Source organism: Amblyomma mixtum, chromosome 3 (genome assembly GCF_055824585.1).
Source record: "Amblyomma mixtum isolate Tamu chromosome 3, ASM5582458v1, whole genome shotgun sequence".
NCBI lineage: Eukaryota > Metazoa > Arthropoda > Arachnida > Ixodida > Ixodidae > Amblyomma > Amblyomma mixtum.
Genome location: NC_143014.1, coordinates 306,221,399 through 306,240,066, shown reverse-complemented (window position 1 = coordinate 306,240,066; position 18,668 = coordinate 306,221,399). Strand labels below are relative to the sequence as shown.

Below are 18,668 nucleotides of genomic sequence, written 5' to 3'. Positions count from 1 at the left end.
GGTTGACAGTGTACAAATCTCTAATATGTGCCAACTGATATGTCTGTTTTTCATGTGCATTTCAACTGATGTAGCGCAGAAAAAAAAATGTGGGAGCAGCTTATGCGCGATCAAAACTGACCACTGAGCAAGTTGTGCATAACGAGTCTTCAAGAAAAACAAAAAAAAATATTGAGAAAACCTCTGCCATTGCTTTCCTTCTCTTTCTGCTTAGCAGTGTGAAGTAAATATTGACAAATGCTTGACAGTATTAAGTTGAAGTTTTAAGGAGAGCTATGAAAAAAATAATGGTAGGTGTAAAGCTTAGAGACCGGAAGCGGGCGGAGTATGTGAGGGAACAAAGACAAGTTAAAGGGACTATGCAATGAATTAAAAGTCAGTTATAAATGTTTTCAATAGTTAGAAATAATGCTAAGAAGCATTCACACCAAGTTTGAGTCTTCGGAACTGAGCCGGCAATTTATTAAGGATTTTTAAAAACCGCGTTTTTTAAAATTCGCGGGCCGATTGGTGTCTTCGTAGAGACCGACTTTGAAACTAAAATCGGGAAAATAGGCGTCACTAGTCCCATTACGTCATCAGGCCACTACACGTTGTCATTCGCTGGAGCCACGGCAGCCACGACGTCACTGGTACGCTTCCGGTAGCCGTGATAATCGTCTGCTCGAGCCGCTACGCGACCCCCTCGGTACCCTCGGGCAAGCGCGAGCCAGGGCATTGCCTTCACGCATATTTATTTACAAATACTGCTATCCCATGACTTGGGACATTGCAGGAGTGGTACAGAGGATGGAAAACAGATAAAACAGCAGGAAAGTGCATAATTACAAATCGGAGATTTTACATAAACAAAAGTGTGGTGTTAATAAGAAAATACATGATTAGGCAATTCTTGCGCAAAGCGGTACAGACATCTGACGTAATGCAATATCCAAATTATTCCATAGCTCGACTGTCGAAGGGAAAAATTAATATTTGAAACAGTCCAAAAACGGCATAAACGGCACAATGTTAAGCGGGTTGGTACGGCGAGTGACACGTGCTGAAGAACTGGCGTTTTCAATTTACCTCTTCCGCCTCTTTCTGTCGGGAGTTTGGGAACCACTCGCAGTGCCTTTGTCGCAGTGACAAGCAAAGAAATCCGACGCGCGCCGCGATCCAGGAAGGGGAAGAGAGACCGGAGAGACGCTGCGGACGCTGCTGCTGGGATGCTGGGTGCGACAACCGAAAGTCGCAAACCAAAAGCCCCAACTCCAACGACACTTCCTGGGCGTACGCGCTCAGCGTCGGCGCTCTTGGCGCCGCGCAACGACAGGCGCTGGCAGCAGTACGCACCTCCATGGTACTAGGCGCTGGCTAGCGCTGCCGCACGCTGCTCGCGCTTGTGCTCACGCTGCTGTGTGGTTGCCAGACCTTACAGGCAGATGCTGGCCAAAACAGTCTGACTGCCACAAGCGTTTTCGAGCACATTTCACTCAATCAGCACTCGTCACAAGCAAGATATCGGCTTACCTGTGCTTGGCAGGCTTGGCAGAATCTCCGCTGCCACTTCAAGCCACAATGCTGCCTTTATTAGCTTATTTTTATGGCTTTTATGGCTCGCCTGCCAGAGCGACGGCCGCCTTTCTACTGCGGCGATCAGACTTTCATTTATTATTTTATTTTGCGACATGGCGCGAACAGCCTCGGCACCAAGCAAAAATGTAGACAGCAAGTTTTGAAAAGCGCGCGAAAAGCCGCACCGGATGTCCCGAGAACCGCGTCCTTCCATTGGTGTATGTCTGTCTGAGGTACGCCCATGAGAGACGTGACGGTGAGCAGCTTCCGGCGCTCGCGCGAGCGCTGGCGCAGATATCTAGCAGTGACAGATATCGGCGCCTCGCCGAGGTTCGCTGGCGTCTCCTGCAGTGCGCATGCGCAGACCGGTTCTAGCGTACGCCAAGAGCGCCGACGCTGAGCGCGTACGCCCAGGAAGGGCCCTTGGAGTTGGGGCTAAACGTCAGGGAATGACGCAGTCGGGGGCGGGGCCTAGTCTTAAAGCTGTTTTCTTTATTTTTTCTTGGTGCTCCGCGCGTACGAGTTGACGGGGGAAAGGAGGAGCGTGATTTTTGATCGTCTGTAACTTCGTTATTATTGATGCTAGCTCAAAAATCCTCGCGATGGGGTGACGAGTGATGGAATGCCTATCTCACGTCTGCTTTACGTAATCGCAATTAATTTACTGCATAATCCCTTTAATGACAACCTGGTCGAAACCAAGAGGAGGAAATGGGCTTGGGCAGGGCATGTAATGCGAAGGCAGATAAACGCTGGTTGTTAAGGGTAACAGAGTGGATTCCAAGAGAAAGCAAATGTCGCAGGGGGCGACAGAAAGTAAGGTGGGCGGATGACATTAAGAAGTTTGCGGGGATACGGTGGCCGCAGCTGGCAAAGGACAGGGTTAATTCGAGGAACATGACATATAGGTCTTTGCCCAGCAGTGAGAGTAGTCAGGCTGATGATGATGATAATGTTCATGTCTCACAATGCATTCCATATTTTCACATCCCTCATACCGCTAGGCACGCACAGCACTGTGGGTGGGACAGATCACTTAATTATCTGAGACAATGTGCAAAGAAATGGCAAGCGTAAAATTCAAGGCAATTTTCTCTTCCTAACAAAAGTGCCAAGATTGTCCTAAGCGGTCGGAATGCGGCACGTAAATTAAAAGTCCCTTTTTTAAGCCTGTGTTTAGCAATTTACCCCCAATCCTACCACAATATTCGTTTCGTTTTACGCAGGGTGATTTTTTTTAACCTTTACGGGTTTTTATTTGAAAAACTGAGAGATTACAATGATGTGGACATTATGAATCTCATGCGAATAAATAGAGACGAATAATTAACTGGAATGAGTTATTAGCTCATTTTGTTTTCATTTTGAAGGCAAACTGGTATTGCACAATCGATTGCCGTCCACTTCGAAGGTGAGCCCTGTTTTTAAATTTTCTTAATCGACAATAAGGTACGAGTTATTCAACGTTAAAAATACGGATTTGAAAGATTTGCCGAGTTTGTTTTCTGGCATTACCTAATTATAAAATGGCACTGGAGCAAGTGGTACCATCGCCGAAATCAATTTAGTTTTTACATCGTAAAATACACCAACTGCGCCTGTATTTGATGCATAAGAAGCGCGAGAGGTGCCATTTTAGAAATATGCAATGCTGAAAAGCCGACTCAATGAGCTTTCAAATGCCCACGTCTGACATCTGGTATTTCAAAACATATGGCCGATTAATAAGATTTGAAAACACAGCTCACCTTCAGTGTTAACTGCCATTAATTTCGCAATATAAGTTTATCCCTAAAATAAGGAAGGTACGTTCCGAATTTTTGTCCCGAATCCCTGCTAACTTTTCGCTGCGATATACAGGGTGTCCAGGCTAACTTTAGCCAAGGGTTAAAAATGAGATATTTGAGGTAGGCCAGGGAAACCACTTACAGCTACTAGCCGGCTTGCGCATCTAGGCAATTTTTTCTATTGCTGTTAATTAAGGTGCAATTAAGCTATTTTTCTTAGTGCGTAAATATTGACTTTAGAGGGCAGATCTGAATAGCAAAGTTAGAGAGCACCTTCGGATACCCCCCTTCTATTTATTTGCGATAAAGAAAGCCTCAGGTGTATTGTTTTTCCAAGCTCCAAAGAAAGTCCGCGAAATACAAAAAAAAATAACGTGACTAGCGCATTCGCGCGTCACGATTGTGCTGCTCTCAGTCCTGGCTTGAGTGAACGAAATCAGCTGCTGGTGTGGCGCGACGACCCCGCTGCTCCGGCAGGCTGATATGTTGACGGTGGTTGCGACGCCCGCGCGAGCCAGTCTGCAAGCGTGACGGCGCAAGTTGCGCCGCAACCACCGTCGACATATCGGCCTGCCGGAGCAATGCGGTCGTCGCGCCTTGCCAGCAACTGATTTCATTCACCCAAGCCAGGATTGAGAACAGCACAATCGTTGCGCGGGAATGAGCTAGTCACGCGATTTTTTTGTATTTCGCGGACTTTCTTTGGAGCTCAGAAAAACGATACACGTGAAGCTTTCTTCACTGCAAATAAATATAATTGGGGTTTCTGAAGGTGCTCTCCAACTTTGCTATTCACATTTGCTGTCTAAAGTCAAAATTAACGCGTTTAGAAAAGTTGTCTTAATTGGTAATTAATTAATTGCAAGAAAGAAAATTGCCTATGATGTGCAAGCCACTTAGTAGGCGTATGTACGTGATTTCACTGGCCTACCTCAAATATTTCATCTTTTAATCCTTGGCTAAAGTTGACCTTGACGCCCTGTATATGTTTGGTGAAAATATTTCGTAGTGTGAGAGCAGTCTGATGAATGAGAGCAGGTTGAATAAAGAGCTTAAGCTTCTTAACAGACAGCGCGAGGAGCATGGCAGGAGATGGTCACAAGTCACACAGTCAAACAAGGAATACGCTCTGCTAGTCAAAAAAAGAACACCTTGTATCGGGGTTCATTGGAGACTGGGGGGCGCAGTTGAAGGCACGGGAAAACTTTGCAAAGTTCGCCACAGCCTTATTGCAGTCACCCCTGAGAGAGCTGAAGTTGCGTGGCAGGTTACACAGGCTGAGACAAGCGGTGATGAAGAACACCTGGTCCTCGGTGATAGCTTTCGAGATGCGACCGGGCTGCGGTATGTCAATGGGTGCTGCCTCGTATGCGGCGTGGACTAGTTCCAGTGCCGGCACCTCCGGGAAGAGGTTCTCATTTGAAGACGATCCGGAGCACAGGGCCGATCTGTTGGTTAGCGCTTCAAGCCACTCATCTGGTGCCCACGAGTCTGCGGAGATGTTGCCGTCAGCGTCCACTTTCAGTCCTCCTTGGTCGAACGCCTTCACTAGCTGGAGAGCGTAAGAGAAGCCTAGCCCACCGTATAACATCGCTCTTGTTCCCTGGCCGGAATAGGCAGGCAGGTTTAAGGCTGCAGCTGATATGAACACGCTGTTGGAGACATAGTCATATCTGAACAATGGCTGCACAAAGTTCAGCGGGAGATCCAGTGCCTCATTGTACTCGGGTTCGGCTCGAAGTGAACGCCTGGCTGCAATGGCGCTGATCCAGTGTTCAACCAAGGAGGCTCCGTTCGATGAGAAATTGGCGTGCATGGCTGCCAACTTGTCTTCGGTCAGCAGGTCTTCGGGAGGCCATACCAGAGTCCTGGTGCTCTGAAGCTTTAAGAACACAGCACGTCTGAATGATTCCTTGGGAGCCCAGGAAAGATTTGACACTTTGCTTTGGGCCAACTCCGTCAAATGGCCGAGATAAGCATTGACGGCCGCTCTAGACGCAGTTGTGAAATTTGAAACTGCAAACAGTGACCTGACCAGGTGCTGGTACGACGCTTCGATTCTAATGGCACAGAGCCTGTTGCGCCTGATGGCAGTCGCCCAGCTCCCCTCCTGTTTCCTCGGTAGGATATCATGGTCTTCTAGTGGAGCAAATGCTTGAATGAAAAACCAGGATATGTGGAGCAACAGAGAACGCTCATCAAACATTGAAAAGATCGCATCTACTGCTTGCAGTAATGCTACGTCGCTCGCGATAATTACGGTGGACGGACCGTAACTGCCATTCGCCTTTGCGTTCATGTTTAGCTGTCGGGTCCACTTGAGCGAAGACAAACCGTATGTAATATTAGTAATGTCCTTCAGCAAGAACCTAGCTGGTGTGGCAACTTTTTTGTCAAGAACTTGCTGAAGCTTTGTAAACACGGTCCATTCTAAATTTTCAATTCGCTCTATTTCGCTATGGTTGTGGCGCGGCTGGTCTGCGGCCAGAAAGTCGTAGAATCTATTCCAGTAAGCTACGATTCCCTCACGTTGAATGGCGATTTCCTTATAAGCTCTCCACAACGGAACGAAGTCAACCGTCGTGAAGCTCAGGATATGCAGTGCTTCATGACGCGTTCTTGGTAACCTAAGCCGAAACCACACATCAAGCCCCCAGTTATACGACAAATCCATAAGAACTCCCAGAGGGCTTGCGCCAGGTAGCGGATCGTCCGGCCACGGAATCTTCCGGTCTAACATGAACTGTCTCAGTAGGGCCACGGAAGACCCGTTAGCACTACTGTTGGTCAGGCAGACTTCTAGCATATCTTGCGCCTTCTTTGCCGCGGAAAACTCGCGTGCACCTTTGGTGATGAGCGGCCGGAATGCGTCGAACCATGAGGAGACAGCTTGATGGGCCAGGGCCGATCCGTATGCGTAAGGGTCTTCTGGCGATGGCTTCCACTTTGAGCAAACATATGATTCAAAATCCACGCAAGGGTCTACACTCCAGTTCACTTTGGCCAAAACGAACTGCCAGTGGTATCCGCACTGGTCGGTACTGCAGGCATGGCTCTCCCTCTCTTGAGGTGAGGGCAGATGAATTGAAATGATCAGGGTTATTACCACAGCGCACAGTGTCATGACCGGGAAGCAAGCAAATACCGAGGTCATCGCTACGCTCGTCCCTGATGCGGGTCCCTCAGGAGATTCGGCGTGGGAGGCCTGGAAATGAAAGGCGACAGTAGCTGGTTAGCCACTTCTGCATTTCATGCCATAGTGCACTACACTGTAAAAAAAGTCCGTGACTTTACGGAGACTTACTACGTGGAAAAAAAGGACGATTTGCATTTTTAGATAACACGAAGGAGGAGACCGTACTTCAGTTCAATAACGGAGGAATCGTCATTATTCACCCGAAGACGGTGCAGGGAAGAAAACTTGAACATTCTGTTAGGCAGCAAAGCTTAACACCACACAGCGGTTGACTCCTTCGGCATTGTGTTACCGCCAAACGCATTAATAACTTAATTAACGACAACAGAAACAGAGCAAAGGTTGTCATGATTTGACGCCGCTGCTTACTTTCATGCCTGCATGATCAATAATAATTTGTTATTGGAAAGGGGGCAATATCCGTCTCACTGTTTCGGTGGGCCCCTGAGCCGTCCCAGCTAATACGGGAACCACCACAGCAGCGTTACGTTTTTGTTTTGGTCAAACGTTAATGACATTGCTGTTAAATTCTTTTTTATAGCATTTGTCAAACGCTGCAAATCAGCGGAGAGAAGTCACTGGCGCGCTTTTTTAATATTCGCTTCGGTTCAGGGCTGCCCACAGAGCCGAAATATTCCAGGCCGTAGCACCTACTAAGACTTTTGAAAAGTGGTGTTTGGGTTACAACACATTCAATTACATTTCAATTCTATTTTGCAAATGCAATATTGCCTCTGATATCGATAATTATAACTTGAAGCATTTTTGTTAACTGACAGCCTCTTTTTGCACGGTGCCGCATTTCCAGGGGGGGCCAAGCGTTACGGTCTGACAGCAGATGTGAAAATGGGCTTACGCAGCACCCTTTCTTTGCAAAAATTGGTGCAGAAAAAAAAATTGCATGTCTGCTACATTTGCGATCTCTGGGAACGAAAGGTGAAAGGCCAGGGGCATGTGCGCAGCCAAGCAAGTTGTGCTGGTGCTCGTACACCCTTCATCCCACTCCCCCCTCCTCCCCCGAAATTTTAGAGATACTCGCTTTGAACTCGGTCGGTGCCTTGGGGTCACCTTTATACCCCTACGCCACTGAGTGCGCTGCTGTGGTGGCGGCTCCGCTTTGCTTCTCTTTTCAACGACAATTTGCGTTCTTGTAGACGCAGTGGCGCAAGTACGATTTGACGCACGGAAGACCGATGTGTGAAAGGTAAGTGTAATTTCACTGCTCTGCATCAAGCGATTTGTCGTGCCGGAGTCGTATTTCACCTTTCGCTGCGAAGACAGGTGCTGTCTCAAGCGCGCACAGCTCGGTGTTCCTGCGTAAACGACATTCCAGGTCCCAGGCATGCAAAAGCGTTTTCACTAGCCCACAAGAATCTTGCGTTCATTTAGTGCTTACTACGGAATGACCTAATGCGTCGCGTAGATTACCGAGCAGAGTGCAGCAGCTTCCGGAGAGCGAGAAACAACTTTATTTTGCAGCCGCTTCCAGCAACCTTCGAAAAACGACCTGTTCTCTTCGTAAAGCAAATATGTTTAGTTCGCTTTAGGTCAATTATAAATACGACTAAACTTTAACAAACTGATTTAATTAACACATTCGAAAATAAGAAAGCAGTACTCAGAGAATTGCTCATTACAACTGCTCTTCGAGGCGTCTCGCAGTGAGTAGCATGTAACTACTTGGAGGGTGTGCGTCCAGTTCCTTTCTGCTTCTCCTTGGGTAAAGCTTTCTTTTTCGCAGGGGTAGATGCTGTTGAGAAGGGAGGAATCTGTTGACAAGGGAGGAATGAGCCCATTGTGAAAAGGAACCTTTCCAACCAGAGAGCACGCCGCACGTGCCGTTCGGGAGAGGGCATCCTCCTCTCAACCTCGGCGTGAATGTCCGCGGTCTGTTTTTTTTTTCCTTTCTTTGTAGGAAACCTTCCCCTGCATTCCAAGGTTGACCGTACCATGCGACTTCCTCTATTGTCGACTGTCGCGTTCGTTGAACAAGCCAAGCTAAGCCAAGCACTGTATATTTGGCTGGCGGTGGCCGGTGGTTGTTTTGTGGTCCACGCAGGCGTACGCCAGCTATTGCGCCACTTTCGTCGTTCCAGTCTTCGTTCCACGCGCAACCAGAGTAACCCTCAACTGTTTTTGCGCGCGTCTTACGCCGACAACGTTTCACCGCAGCTCCTGTAGTGGCCCGAGTGGCCCTTCTTCCTGCCGGGTGCGCGGCTGCCCGACACAACGTCGGCCATGGCGGTACGTCTCTCGAAGCGCTCGCCTCCCTCCCCATGCCTCTGCCGCGGTTCTTCTTCTCTCTTCTCGACATGTTCTCGGCGCACTCTTCTGCGTCGTCGGATTTTGTCCGTGCTGTGCTCCGCGCGCACCTTAGCGTGCCAGCTCGAGCTTCTGCCTGCTTCAGCCATCGTCGCCTCGATTATCGCCGTGGGGTGTCGTTTTCAGGAGGGACCTTTGGCGTGCGCGCCTTTCGCGCTCCTTTCCGTTTCACGCGCGCCTTAGTGCGCCCGTTTTCATAATCTAGGTTGCTCATCGGCTGCTGCATGTGCTTGGCTACGTCTGCTTTGCGCTCACTGGGATACACTGTTTGCTCGTGTTTTTTGGTAGCGTCGCACACTCGGTGCAAACTATCATGTACCGCATCAAGGCAGTACGTGATCCAAGAGTTGGCGTTGACTGGCGGCCTGGTGCAGAGCGCGCGTGAATCGTTTACGTTATAATGACGACGTGGTAAATTAACTCTTATATCGTTGGCATTCGAACCTCCGTGTATTTATGTCGCTGCACTGGCGGGGAGGCTTGCATTTCAGCATTAAAGACTGTCTTCGTAAAAGGAATGACGAGAGGCTGCATGACTGGCATTGCTTATTTCATTGTTTGCTCAGAGAAAGCGTTTGTTGTAAGGGAGCAGTAGCCGCTATTTTTCATTGTTAAAGTAGCAACATCTGCCAGCATGCATTTTCATTTTTACTCTTGAATGACTGAAAGAGTATCACAGCATTGCCTTCTTTTTTTTTCTTCTTGCTTGCACAGCATGAATTGTTGTGCCTACAGGTTACACTTTTGCATGTGTTTTGCATTTTCGCGAGCAAATTTTAGCCAAGAAGTTTCAAACGCACCGTGTATTGACCTGAAGTACTCGCTATTAATGTAGCAGTATTTGCCGTGCTGAATATCAAATCTGCATACTTCAAAGCGTGTTTAGCATCTTGTCTGCATAGACTCTTTCCTTCAAGGAGGGCTTGGAGGTTTCACTTATCTGCTTAGTGTTGGAAGTAACAGCCATCACTGATAATAATACTTATTAGAGACATGTTCTGCATGTACAGTCAGGGCAGAATGAAATGCAAACACACATATGTCATAATTTTCTACTTTACAGCTATATATTCATTTAGAAAAGGCTTGTAAATAGTACTTCGGTAGATTCTTTACCTTGAAACATGAATTAGGCTAGCTGTATACTGCAGTTGAAAGCACACAGGCAAAATAATTTGTTTTGTTCATCCGTGTGGCTCATATTTCATTCCAGCCTGACTGTACACTACTCTCCCAGCAGGTACCCCAACTGACGCATGCACTATCTTGTGAAAAATGCTGCACATATGTTTTAGAAGGGTGCGTGAAACAATGTGCAGCTGCTAATATTGAACTATTAGTATCTGAGACCTAATATTCAACTGAATCATCAATCTGTCTCCCGCTAGGAAGGCACAAGCATCACGCCCATGGCTAATTCACTGCCCTTCACCCCTGTATTGGTTTCGCTCCTTGAGTTATGGTATTAATAATCACCAATTTTACTACAAGGATATATGAGAGCACATTGTGAGTTAAATATGGTAAATGAAAGTCTTCTACTCTGTACAGTGATGTGGTTGGTCTTGCACATCTTTACTAATGTCTTAATTTTGCTTTATGCAAGCCTTGCCTTCCTATTGTATCTTATGTCCTCCATGTCATCCTATGCTATCTTCCTTCCTCCTGGTCATCTCTTCGGCCATTTCTCCCGTTGCCTTTGCACTGGCTATTGGTCGGTTCCTGCTGTGAAAATGACAGCCAACACTAAGTCCCTTCCTTTATTTGCATGAAATCTTCACTGCTACTACTAATGCTGATAGTACTATATCAGTATTTTTGTGATAATAATGCGCAAGATAGTAGCTAAGCCAATGGTAGCTGAGTTGAATATCATGCATATCTTGCATGCGATATATTAACATATTCACTATTACAATACCCTCAATTTCTTTCAGTTCAGACATTTGGCCATAGATATTTTATGCTTTTTTTCTAGTTTCGTCCACTCAAACAAACTGCTTTTTGCGTTGCAGGTAGAATGTCCAATGAGTGCCGCTCTGTCTTATGAGCAGGAAGCAGTATTTATGGATCCATGACCTTTTCTTGGAAATGACAAACCTTCTCTCACCTTATTATGTGCTGAGCCTTCATCATGGGGGAAGCAAATGTCATGACTTCGATTTCTACAAAGGTGAGACATCACACCCACCCTCATTTTTTCTGTGACGTGCTTAGAGGATTAGCAAACCTTCGTTTAGTACTTCTTTCACCTTTTTTCAGTGCTCCGGCATTGTGAATAGATATGGTACTCTGGCTATAACATGTCATAATGATATATGGCCACATTATAAAGGCGTATGAATTGCTGCACTTGTACTATTTTGCATGTCCCTCTTTTAATGATTTTTCAGCCTTGGTTTGTTGAAACGAGTAGCAAAAAATGAACACAAGAACGAGAAAGAACTAGGACTTCCCATATTTTACATACATTTTCTGGCTTCAGCGAATTAATACCAAATAGCCCAGTTCTACACAATAGTTCTTTCAGTTAAGCACAGCTGTATCTGTATTAACAATTTTATGCAGGGACAAAAGGCATATTGCATTTATATTCTGTACCTCCTCAGTAGCTCAGTCAATATGAAAAATTAATTTCATTTTTGTTTTATACTACAAGACGTCATATAGAGAGCAAAGCTATCAAAACTGAATGTAAAGCGTGCACAGTTCACGTGTACTTGCAGAGGCTGGTGAACAGAGCCCATAGGAATTTTTCCGTTATGCAGAATGGAAGGTTGAAAATTTTTTTGCATAATTAGATCGTGATTGAAGCATGAAGTTACATGTTAGAAGATGAAACCTGCCATATTGTACAGGGCCGTTCACTCTTGGTGCGAACACGCGAGCGCATGGCTGTGCTCTTTGAAAGGCTCATTGGAAGGCCATCGAAACGAATTGGCAGATGAGGTGAAACGCCACATTCAGCTCCTTTTCCACCGCCACACTGCTGCGATGAGCAGCTCTGTCAATTGCAGTGGCTGTCTGAAAAGACCGGCCATGTGTTTGCAGTAAGAGTGGATGACCCTTTACATTTTGTATGCTAGAGTCCCGACTCTTGCATCCATCTAACAAACATTCATGCAGGTTATCTGGTTAGCCTCCTTCCTTGATACCACATTTCTAGAAATGATACTTAACTATGTCAGCTTTATTTTGATCAGAATTTATAAGAGTGTATCACATACACCAAATTTCGTGATCATATATGACAAAATTCAAAAGGTGATTCATCATTGGTATTGTTTAGTCTAGGGCAGTAAAATGCCATGCACCTAGTGCAGAGTAAAATTCAATATGACCAATCTAACAAAACAAACTCCTTTTTTTAGAGGGAAATCTTTCGACCGAAATGCTGGAGTGGCTTGACGTGATGAAGACATTGACAGGAGTGCACTCAAAAGTACCCATATTTGGGATGGCACGAGAACTGGCAGACAGCTCTTCAAGCAATTGGTGAGTATCTTGGTGCTCTGCTTCTGCTGTTTCGTATGTGACCAGGTTTTGTTTTTCACCTAATAAGAGTGCGTATACTTGAAAATATCAGCACAAATTGAGGAGAATTTCGATATTCTTGCATGAGGTGCCACTGCGAGAACTTGAAAATAATGATATCTCGCATCTACACTTCACTGCTGAATACAGTAAGCATTGCTTGATAGCTGAGTGCCTCTGACGTATGAGAAAATAGGCAGGTGTCTGCACAACGTGTGGAACAGCCCTGTCTAGCACTTTGTCTTCAGGAAGTGGAGGATGAGGTAGTAATTTCTTAAAGAATTTCTAGAAAATAGCACAAACCACACGACCAGGAAGAAATACCTGATGCAACACACTCACTCGAATGACACTATGTGCATGAAGGACCTTATGGAGTTTCCTGCTATGTTGCACGAGAAGAAGGTCACGCAGGATGGGTGTCAAAGACTAGCTGATGCAGGTGCCTTCTTTCTGTCCCTAGTACTCACTGCAGAATTCAATGAACAAGGAGCAAAGGTTACAGCTGAGCATAGCCAGACTCTTGCGCTTCCCTCCGCAAGCAAGCTGGAAGCACAGTCCTTCCATACCTTAATGCTTTTGCTCACAACATACATTGTTGCAGCACGTGGCGAGGAAAGGTACACATCCTTGATTTTAGTGCCAGTGCACTCACAGACCCCAGTAACAGATCACTGAGGTATCCTGTCATATCAACAGGCATCTGATGAGGAATGAATTCTCAGGCTTCAGAACTTGCAGTGCTCTTTGCAGAAAATGTCCCAAAGTTTGTTGCCACATGGACCTTTTCGAAATAATGGCCCAGAAAGGCGTGCCTTCCTTATGTATTTTGTGAAAAAAATACCTAAGACGTGGGTATTTCTGCTTCTTCGTGGGTGCTGAAATGTTTTTGAGGGAGCTGTTTTGCTGATATAGAACGGTTTTGCAAAAAGACAAAAAGAGAGTGTGAGGCTGTGCGAAGCAGCAGGAATAAAGAACATTTCACAGCTGATGAAGAAGCAGAAAGACTCACGTTTTAGCCCTTTTTTGCATCAGACACAGGAGGACACTTCATTTTTTTGGGTCATTTCGATAAGGTCCACATGGCAACGGCATTTGGTTAGATTCCTGCAAAGAGCCCACTTTGAAAGCATGAGGATGCGCTCCTTAAAAGGCGTACTGCACACTTACTGGAATACCTCAATGGGCAGTGACCGGTATCTATGACTGCATTTTCATTCGAAACCGGAGATCTGTACATTTTCTTGCCCGTGCTGGGATAATTGAAGCTGTGAGCAAGCATAAGATTTGGGGAAGTGCACTTGCACATTGCTTGTGGGCAAGTTTTCGGCCATACTAAGATGTTGCCATTGTTCCTTGCTCACTAAGGTTTGCAGTCAGTACTAGGGACAGCAAGAAGGTATCTGCATTGAATTGTTTTTGGCACCCATCCTGAGCTGCCTTCTTTTCGGCAGCTCAGGGCATTCATGCACACAGTGTTGTCCAGGTAAGCGCATTGTGTGTTCTTTCCTGGTCCTGTGGATTTTACTTTCTTTCCTGTAAAGAAAAAATGAATTTGATCAATGAAACGTAATGGTTTGGTTCTCATTAAATATTTTTGCAAGACCTTACAAAAGCCAGTTGGTCAATAGTGAATAGTTTGATTGTGTTGGCTAGTGAGGTCTTTCTTATGCTTTTCAGATGAATCTGACAGCAATATGCAGAAGTACAATGTATGCAATTTGTCATGAAAATAAAATGTATGTGCCTTTACTCACCCAAATACTCTTCTTTCATTCTAAGCCACATGCTTTGTATGTACACAGTGCACAACATGCATAAAGAAAGAGCTTGTGTGTAATAGTACTTCATTTCTTCTGCACCTGGACTGCTATTGTACATGATTGAACGTGAGTCAGGACACGTTGATCGGTCACAGAAATTAAGAATCTGGATGCGGTTGACAGCTTATATTCAACTTAACACTCCATGCCATCATTCTGGCCGCACCATGCATCAGCAGTGTCAGTATGGCTTCAGAGTGCTTGCCAGTATGGTCGTCTGACTTTAAAGTTTTGTTCAAGCCATTGGCGACAAGCCGCATCACTTGAATGCACAGAAAAGGGTCCAAGAGAGGTTAAACGTAAGAATACGTAAACAATTTTTATATGGTTGGCTTACGTATGAGTACACAGTTTATGTACGAGTACACAGAGAAAGGTCCGAAAGAGGTTAAACGTAGGAAGACGTAAACCATTTTTTACGGTTAGTGTACGCACTAAACTCTACGTAATATCCGTGATTAAGAGCACTGAGTCCTTCTTAAGGCCCTGCCGTGTTTCTCAAAGTGTCCGTTTATGAATTGCGGAAAGTGCTCGACAACGCATTGCCTCCAGGTTTCTACGTAAACTTGAGCAAATTTTTTTACAGTGTAGGCCGCGGAATCGGTAACTCCGCGGAGCAGACAATTGCGACAAAAAAGCGGAAGCACTCACAATGTTTCTTTAGCGATTTATACAGCAGGTGTGGTTCCTGTATAAATGGGTTTAACGCCTCCAGATTGTACGCCTGCAGCAGTGCTATTTACTCATTGCTTTTAATTAATCATCTCTAATGCTACGAAGATAAAGCATTTGGCGGTACAGCCCGTTTTTTACAACCTATCTTTGCTTTCAAGCTGTGGTAATCCTCCGGCTATTTAGTATCTCTGCAGTTCAATGAGCATGCTTACAACACTGATTTTGAGGGAATTGGTTTTTGCTGACTACCGGACGGCATCAATTTTCGTCATGAGACTGATGCATGCATGCCGCACTAAGCAACATGTCACTCCACATTTCAGACTTTGGGCAGGTCTAAAAATTCCCCTCTATTTCCCTCTCTAAGTTCTCGCTTGTGCGGCTAGAGACCTTAGTGCATTCAAACGACTTGCACCCAAATCGGTTACAGTCCAAAGAGATAAACACCAATTTAAACTATTTGATCTGTTAGGAGTCCAAGCCGAGAGATTGGCTGGGAGGATGTCGTAGTGGAAGGCTTACTATTAATTTAAAACTTGAGGTTACTCTAAACTGCACCAAAAGCTCGCTACATGACAATTGTTGCTTTTTGTCTACATTCTGCCTTGGCCATAATTGATCCTTGTGTTCAGTAGCAGAGGTGTGCGTGAAGCGAAACTGCGCCTCTTCGAGCTGGTCACAGCAATCTGAGAAAGCTGCGTATAGCGTGCCTAACCGCGCCGTGCGAGAACTGAACTCGGCGACCATTGGCAAGGCTCAACGTGCTGTGTGCTCGCTTAGGCGAAGCCGGGTCTTCGAGGTGACCTGCATGTGACCACTTTCTCAACCCGCAACACGAGCCTGCGCCAAAGAAGCGCCGATGGGTGCAGCGCGCTTTTGCATTCAGCCAGTCTAAAAACTACAGAGAACGTTTTCTACATTCGAATCAGTGCGAAAGCACTGATTTCTGCCGCGTATAGGACGACGATAAGCGGGCAGTGCCGCGGGACGGATTGCTCGCGCTAGGCCAGCTGCGAACGAAACGGAACAGACAACAGACAACGGACGGTTCCGCTCGGGATTGGTACCTATTGAATTAGTGCGTACGCACTAAAAAGCTGAGAAGCGAAGTTCCTGCTATGCCGTGAGCAGGGCACAGCATCTTTTGCTCTTTTAAGATCAGGATTTGTGAAACCGACTCCAAATTTAAGTTAACATGGTGCGAATCGTTGGAATGGAAACACGCAAAACCAGGCAACCAGCTGTTTTCCCTTCCGAAGCGGTCATGGCTTGAATATTTGAAGGTCGTATCAACGTGCAAAACAAATATATTGCCGAGAACGGTTGTAGTGTTTGTTTGTTTATTCTTCAAAGCTGCCGTCACGCCGCTTGATCGCTTTGTTCTAGATGCAAGACGCGCCTAGATTTATCTCGATTGATCGCATCCAGGTGGAGCCGTTGTTCAAGAGTGTTCTAGTAACTTTACATGCCTTGTCTCGAAAGTTCGTTATCAGCTTGAAAAAGAGCACGGCCGAGAGAGAGCGGCAGGCATTCTGTTCGACGACCGCCGAGCACGCTTGTTGCTACGCCGCCGCCGAGCGATTCGGTTCTTTGCGGGCGCAAGTCAGCCCAAATAAAGACTTTCGTTTAGGAGCCATTCTCGCTGTATTCCTGTTCACCGGAATGCAGTCACCACTACGTGACAATATTCCAATAACTCAACCTCTAGAAGCATTCGTTCGCGCTGGGATTTTAAATTGAATTTCTACTTCTTCTTGCCTTTTACGATCGTTGTATATTGCATTTCATGCGTGAGTGCAAGGTGAAGCAGTGCAGGATTGCATGCGAAACGCCTACAGCAGCATTGCCGACGTCACCAAGCTGTGGTGCGCGACTAGTACTGCGGATCACGAGGAGCATCATTCATTCATCATACAGGAATCAGACAGCGTGGCACTCGTAGTTTACGAGTCTGCAGAGAAGTCCTTCGAACAGCAACGATCACTGATGCGGTAAGAGAGATTTATGCATTTTCATAACACGGCAGTGACCAATTTGACGGATGGAGGGATATTTGTGAAGGACTACAGTACATGTACCATATAAATTAAAAAAGGTGACTTTTCGCTTCTATATGCTCGTTTCATCCCTATCCCAAAAAAAATGGCAGTGGCTTAGCTCTGCTATGCCTGCATATACGTAGCGTAAAGCAGCGGCCTTAGCACGTCGTTGAGCTTCCTGGCGACGTCTTTTCGCTAGGCGTTCTTCTCGTTGCTCCGGCGTTTCGGCCGCACGTTTCGCCTTGGCTGGATCGCTCTTCCGCTGTTCGACGCCCAACTTCCAGGCGGCAACCTCGGGATCAGAAGAATTTCAATTTCCCAGTCTTCTGCGCCGTTTGGCAGCGGCTCGACTCTCCTTACCTCCCATCTCGAGCGCGACCATCATTTCGCAGCGCACCCTCCTCGCGCATGCGCAGTAGCGCGCAGCGCAGCTGTCGTAAGCGCACGCCGGCGGCGGCGGCGGCGGCGAGGAGCGCGCACCGGCGGTGGTGAGGAGGCGACGCACCTGCGCCTCTCGTGACGTCACGCGGCTCTCGCGCACGCGCATAACGGGGCGGCACACACTCATGCGAAACTCGTCTCTGACCCGCGTAGTGTAACTTTACGCTACAAAAATATTAGGAACGTATCCACCTTGACAAATTTGCATTGAAGTATTTCGTAAAATCTTTATGCGCAGGTAGTGCATATGTTCGCAACCTGTTCCCTTCCGCAAAAATTGGTTACCAGATAGTTGGGGCTGTCATGATGACATACTACAGATTTAATCGCCGCATTGCGACTGGGTGTGAGGCAGAAATCGACCACAGATGGGTGAGCTGCAAGAAGGTTAGAGAAGGCTGGGACGAAAGTTGAGTCCTGCTGGGGTCGTTTCTTACCCGCCGCGAATAAGCTTTGCGGGAGCCTCCTCTGCTTCCGGTCCTGGCCCCGATGCGACACGGGCGAAACGGGAGAGGGCGGTGGTACGCCCGGTACTGGAAAGCTTGCGCCGCCAACTCAGGCGCCAGTTCATCGCTGCTGCCTGTACGCAGCAAAGGGGTAAACAGGAGGCTCTGTTTAACACATTGTAGGCACCTGCTGTCCCACAGGAGCTCAGCCAACGCTGTTTACACGCAAAATGAAGGTCACTCTTTAACAAACGGTGAAATCAACTTAAAAAAAAACATATTTTATCTCTAAGCATTCTGACTTGAAACGCTACAGAAATACTGTCGGGGGGTCTCGCTTGGCCGATGTCGTGTGGTCATTTTTACCATAAAGCAATAGCGATGATACGAAAATGTTTTTAATCAAGTGACATGAAAAAAAAGCTGCTTTGCCAGACTAGTACCGCCTATATTTGGTCCGCAGAGTAAAACAGTCGCTCCCACAACGCAAGCCCAATAATTCTGTACAGGCGCTTGTAGTTTGCGCGGGTGCAGCGCGGGCTGCATAGCGCCTAAGATGAAAAATTACCGCGGGAATTTTCAATATTTGTAACACCCCATTCACTTCTAATGGCTGCCACAACTAGGCGATGCGAGCGGAGGAAGGATTTTATTAGTCTGGTTCTGAAGCGCGTAGGAGGAGTAGGACATCAATTTCAGTGTCTTCGCGCGGTGTCTCACCGCACTGTTTAGGGTCACCTGAATTAGAAATTAAAATATTACCGTTGAGTTACGCAGCGTTCGTAATTGGTGGTCGACAGATGCTGCTAATTTAGCCCACGGCTGACAGTTGGCAGGGGTGCGGTGCG

The 18,668-nt window shown here is 46.6% G+C and overlaps 1 protein-coding gene and 1 long non-coding RNA gene across 2 annotated transcripts; one reads left to right on the top strand and one right to left on the bottom strand.

The window, feature by feature from the left end:
* Positions 1–4,476: 4,476 nt before the first annotated feature.
* Positions 4,477–6,468, bottom strand: LOC149355496 (endothelin-converting enzyme-like 1). The gene has a single exon (XM_089576130.1). The coding sequence runs from the start codon at positions 6,466–6,468 to the stop codon at positions 4,477–4,479; it is 1,992 nt and encodes a 663-aa protein (XP_089432256.1).
* A 4,429-nt stretch (positions 6,469–10,897) lies between these two features.
* Positions 10,898–14,134, top strand: LOC149355495 (uncharacterized). Its single transcript, XR_016289722.1, has 3 exons — positions 10,898–11,035; positions 12,234–12,357; positions 14,077–14,134. It is a non-coding gene; the product is annotated as an uncharacterized LOC149355495 (long non-coding RNA).
* Positions 14,135–18,668: the final 4,534 nt, after the last annotated feature.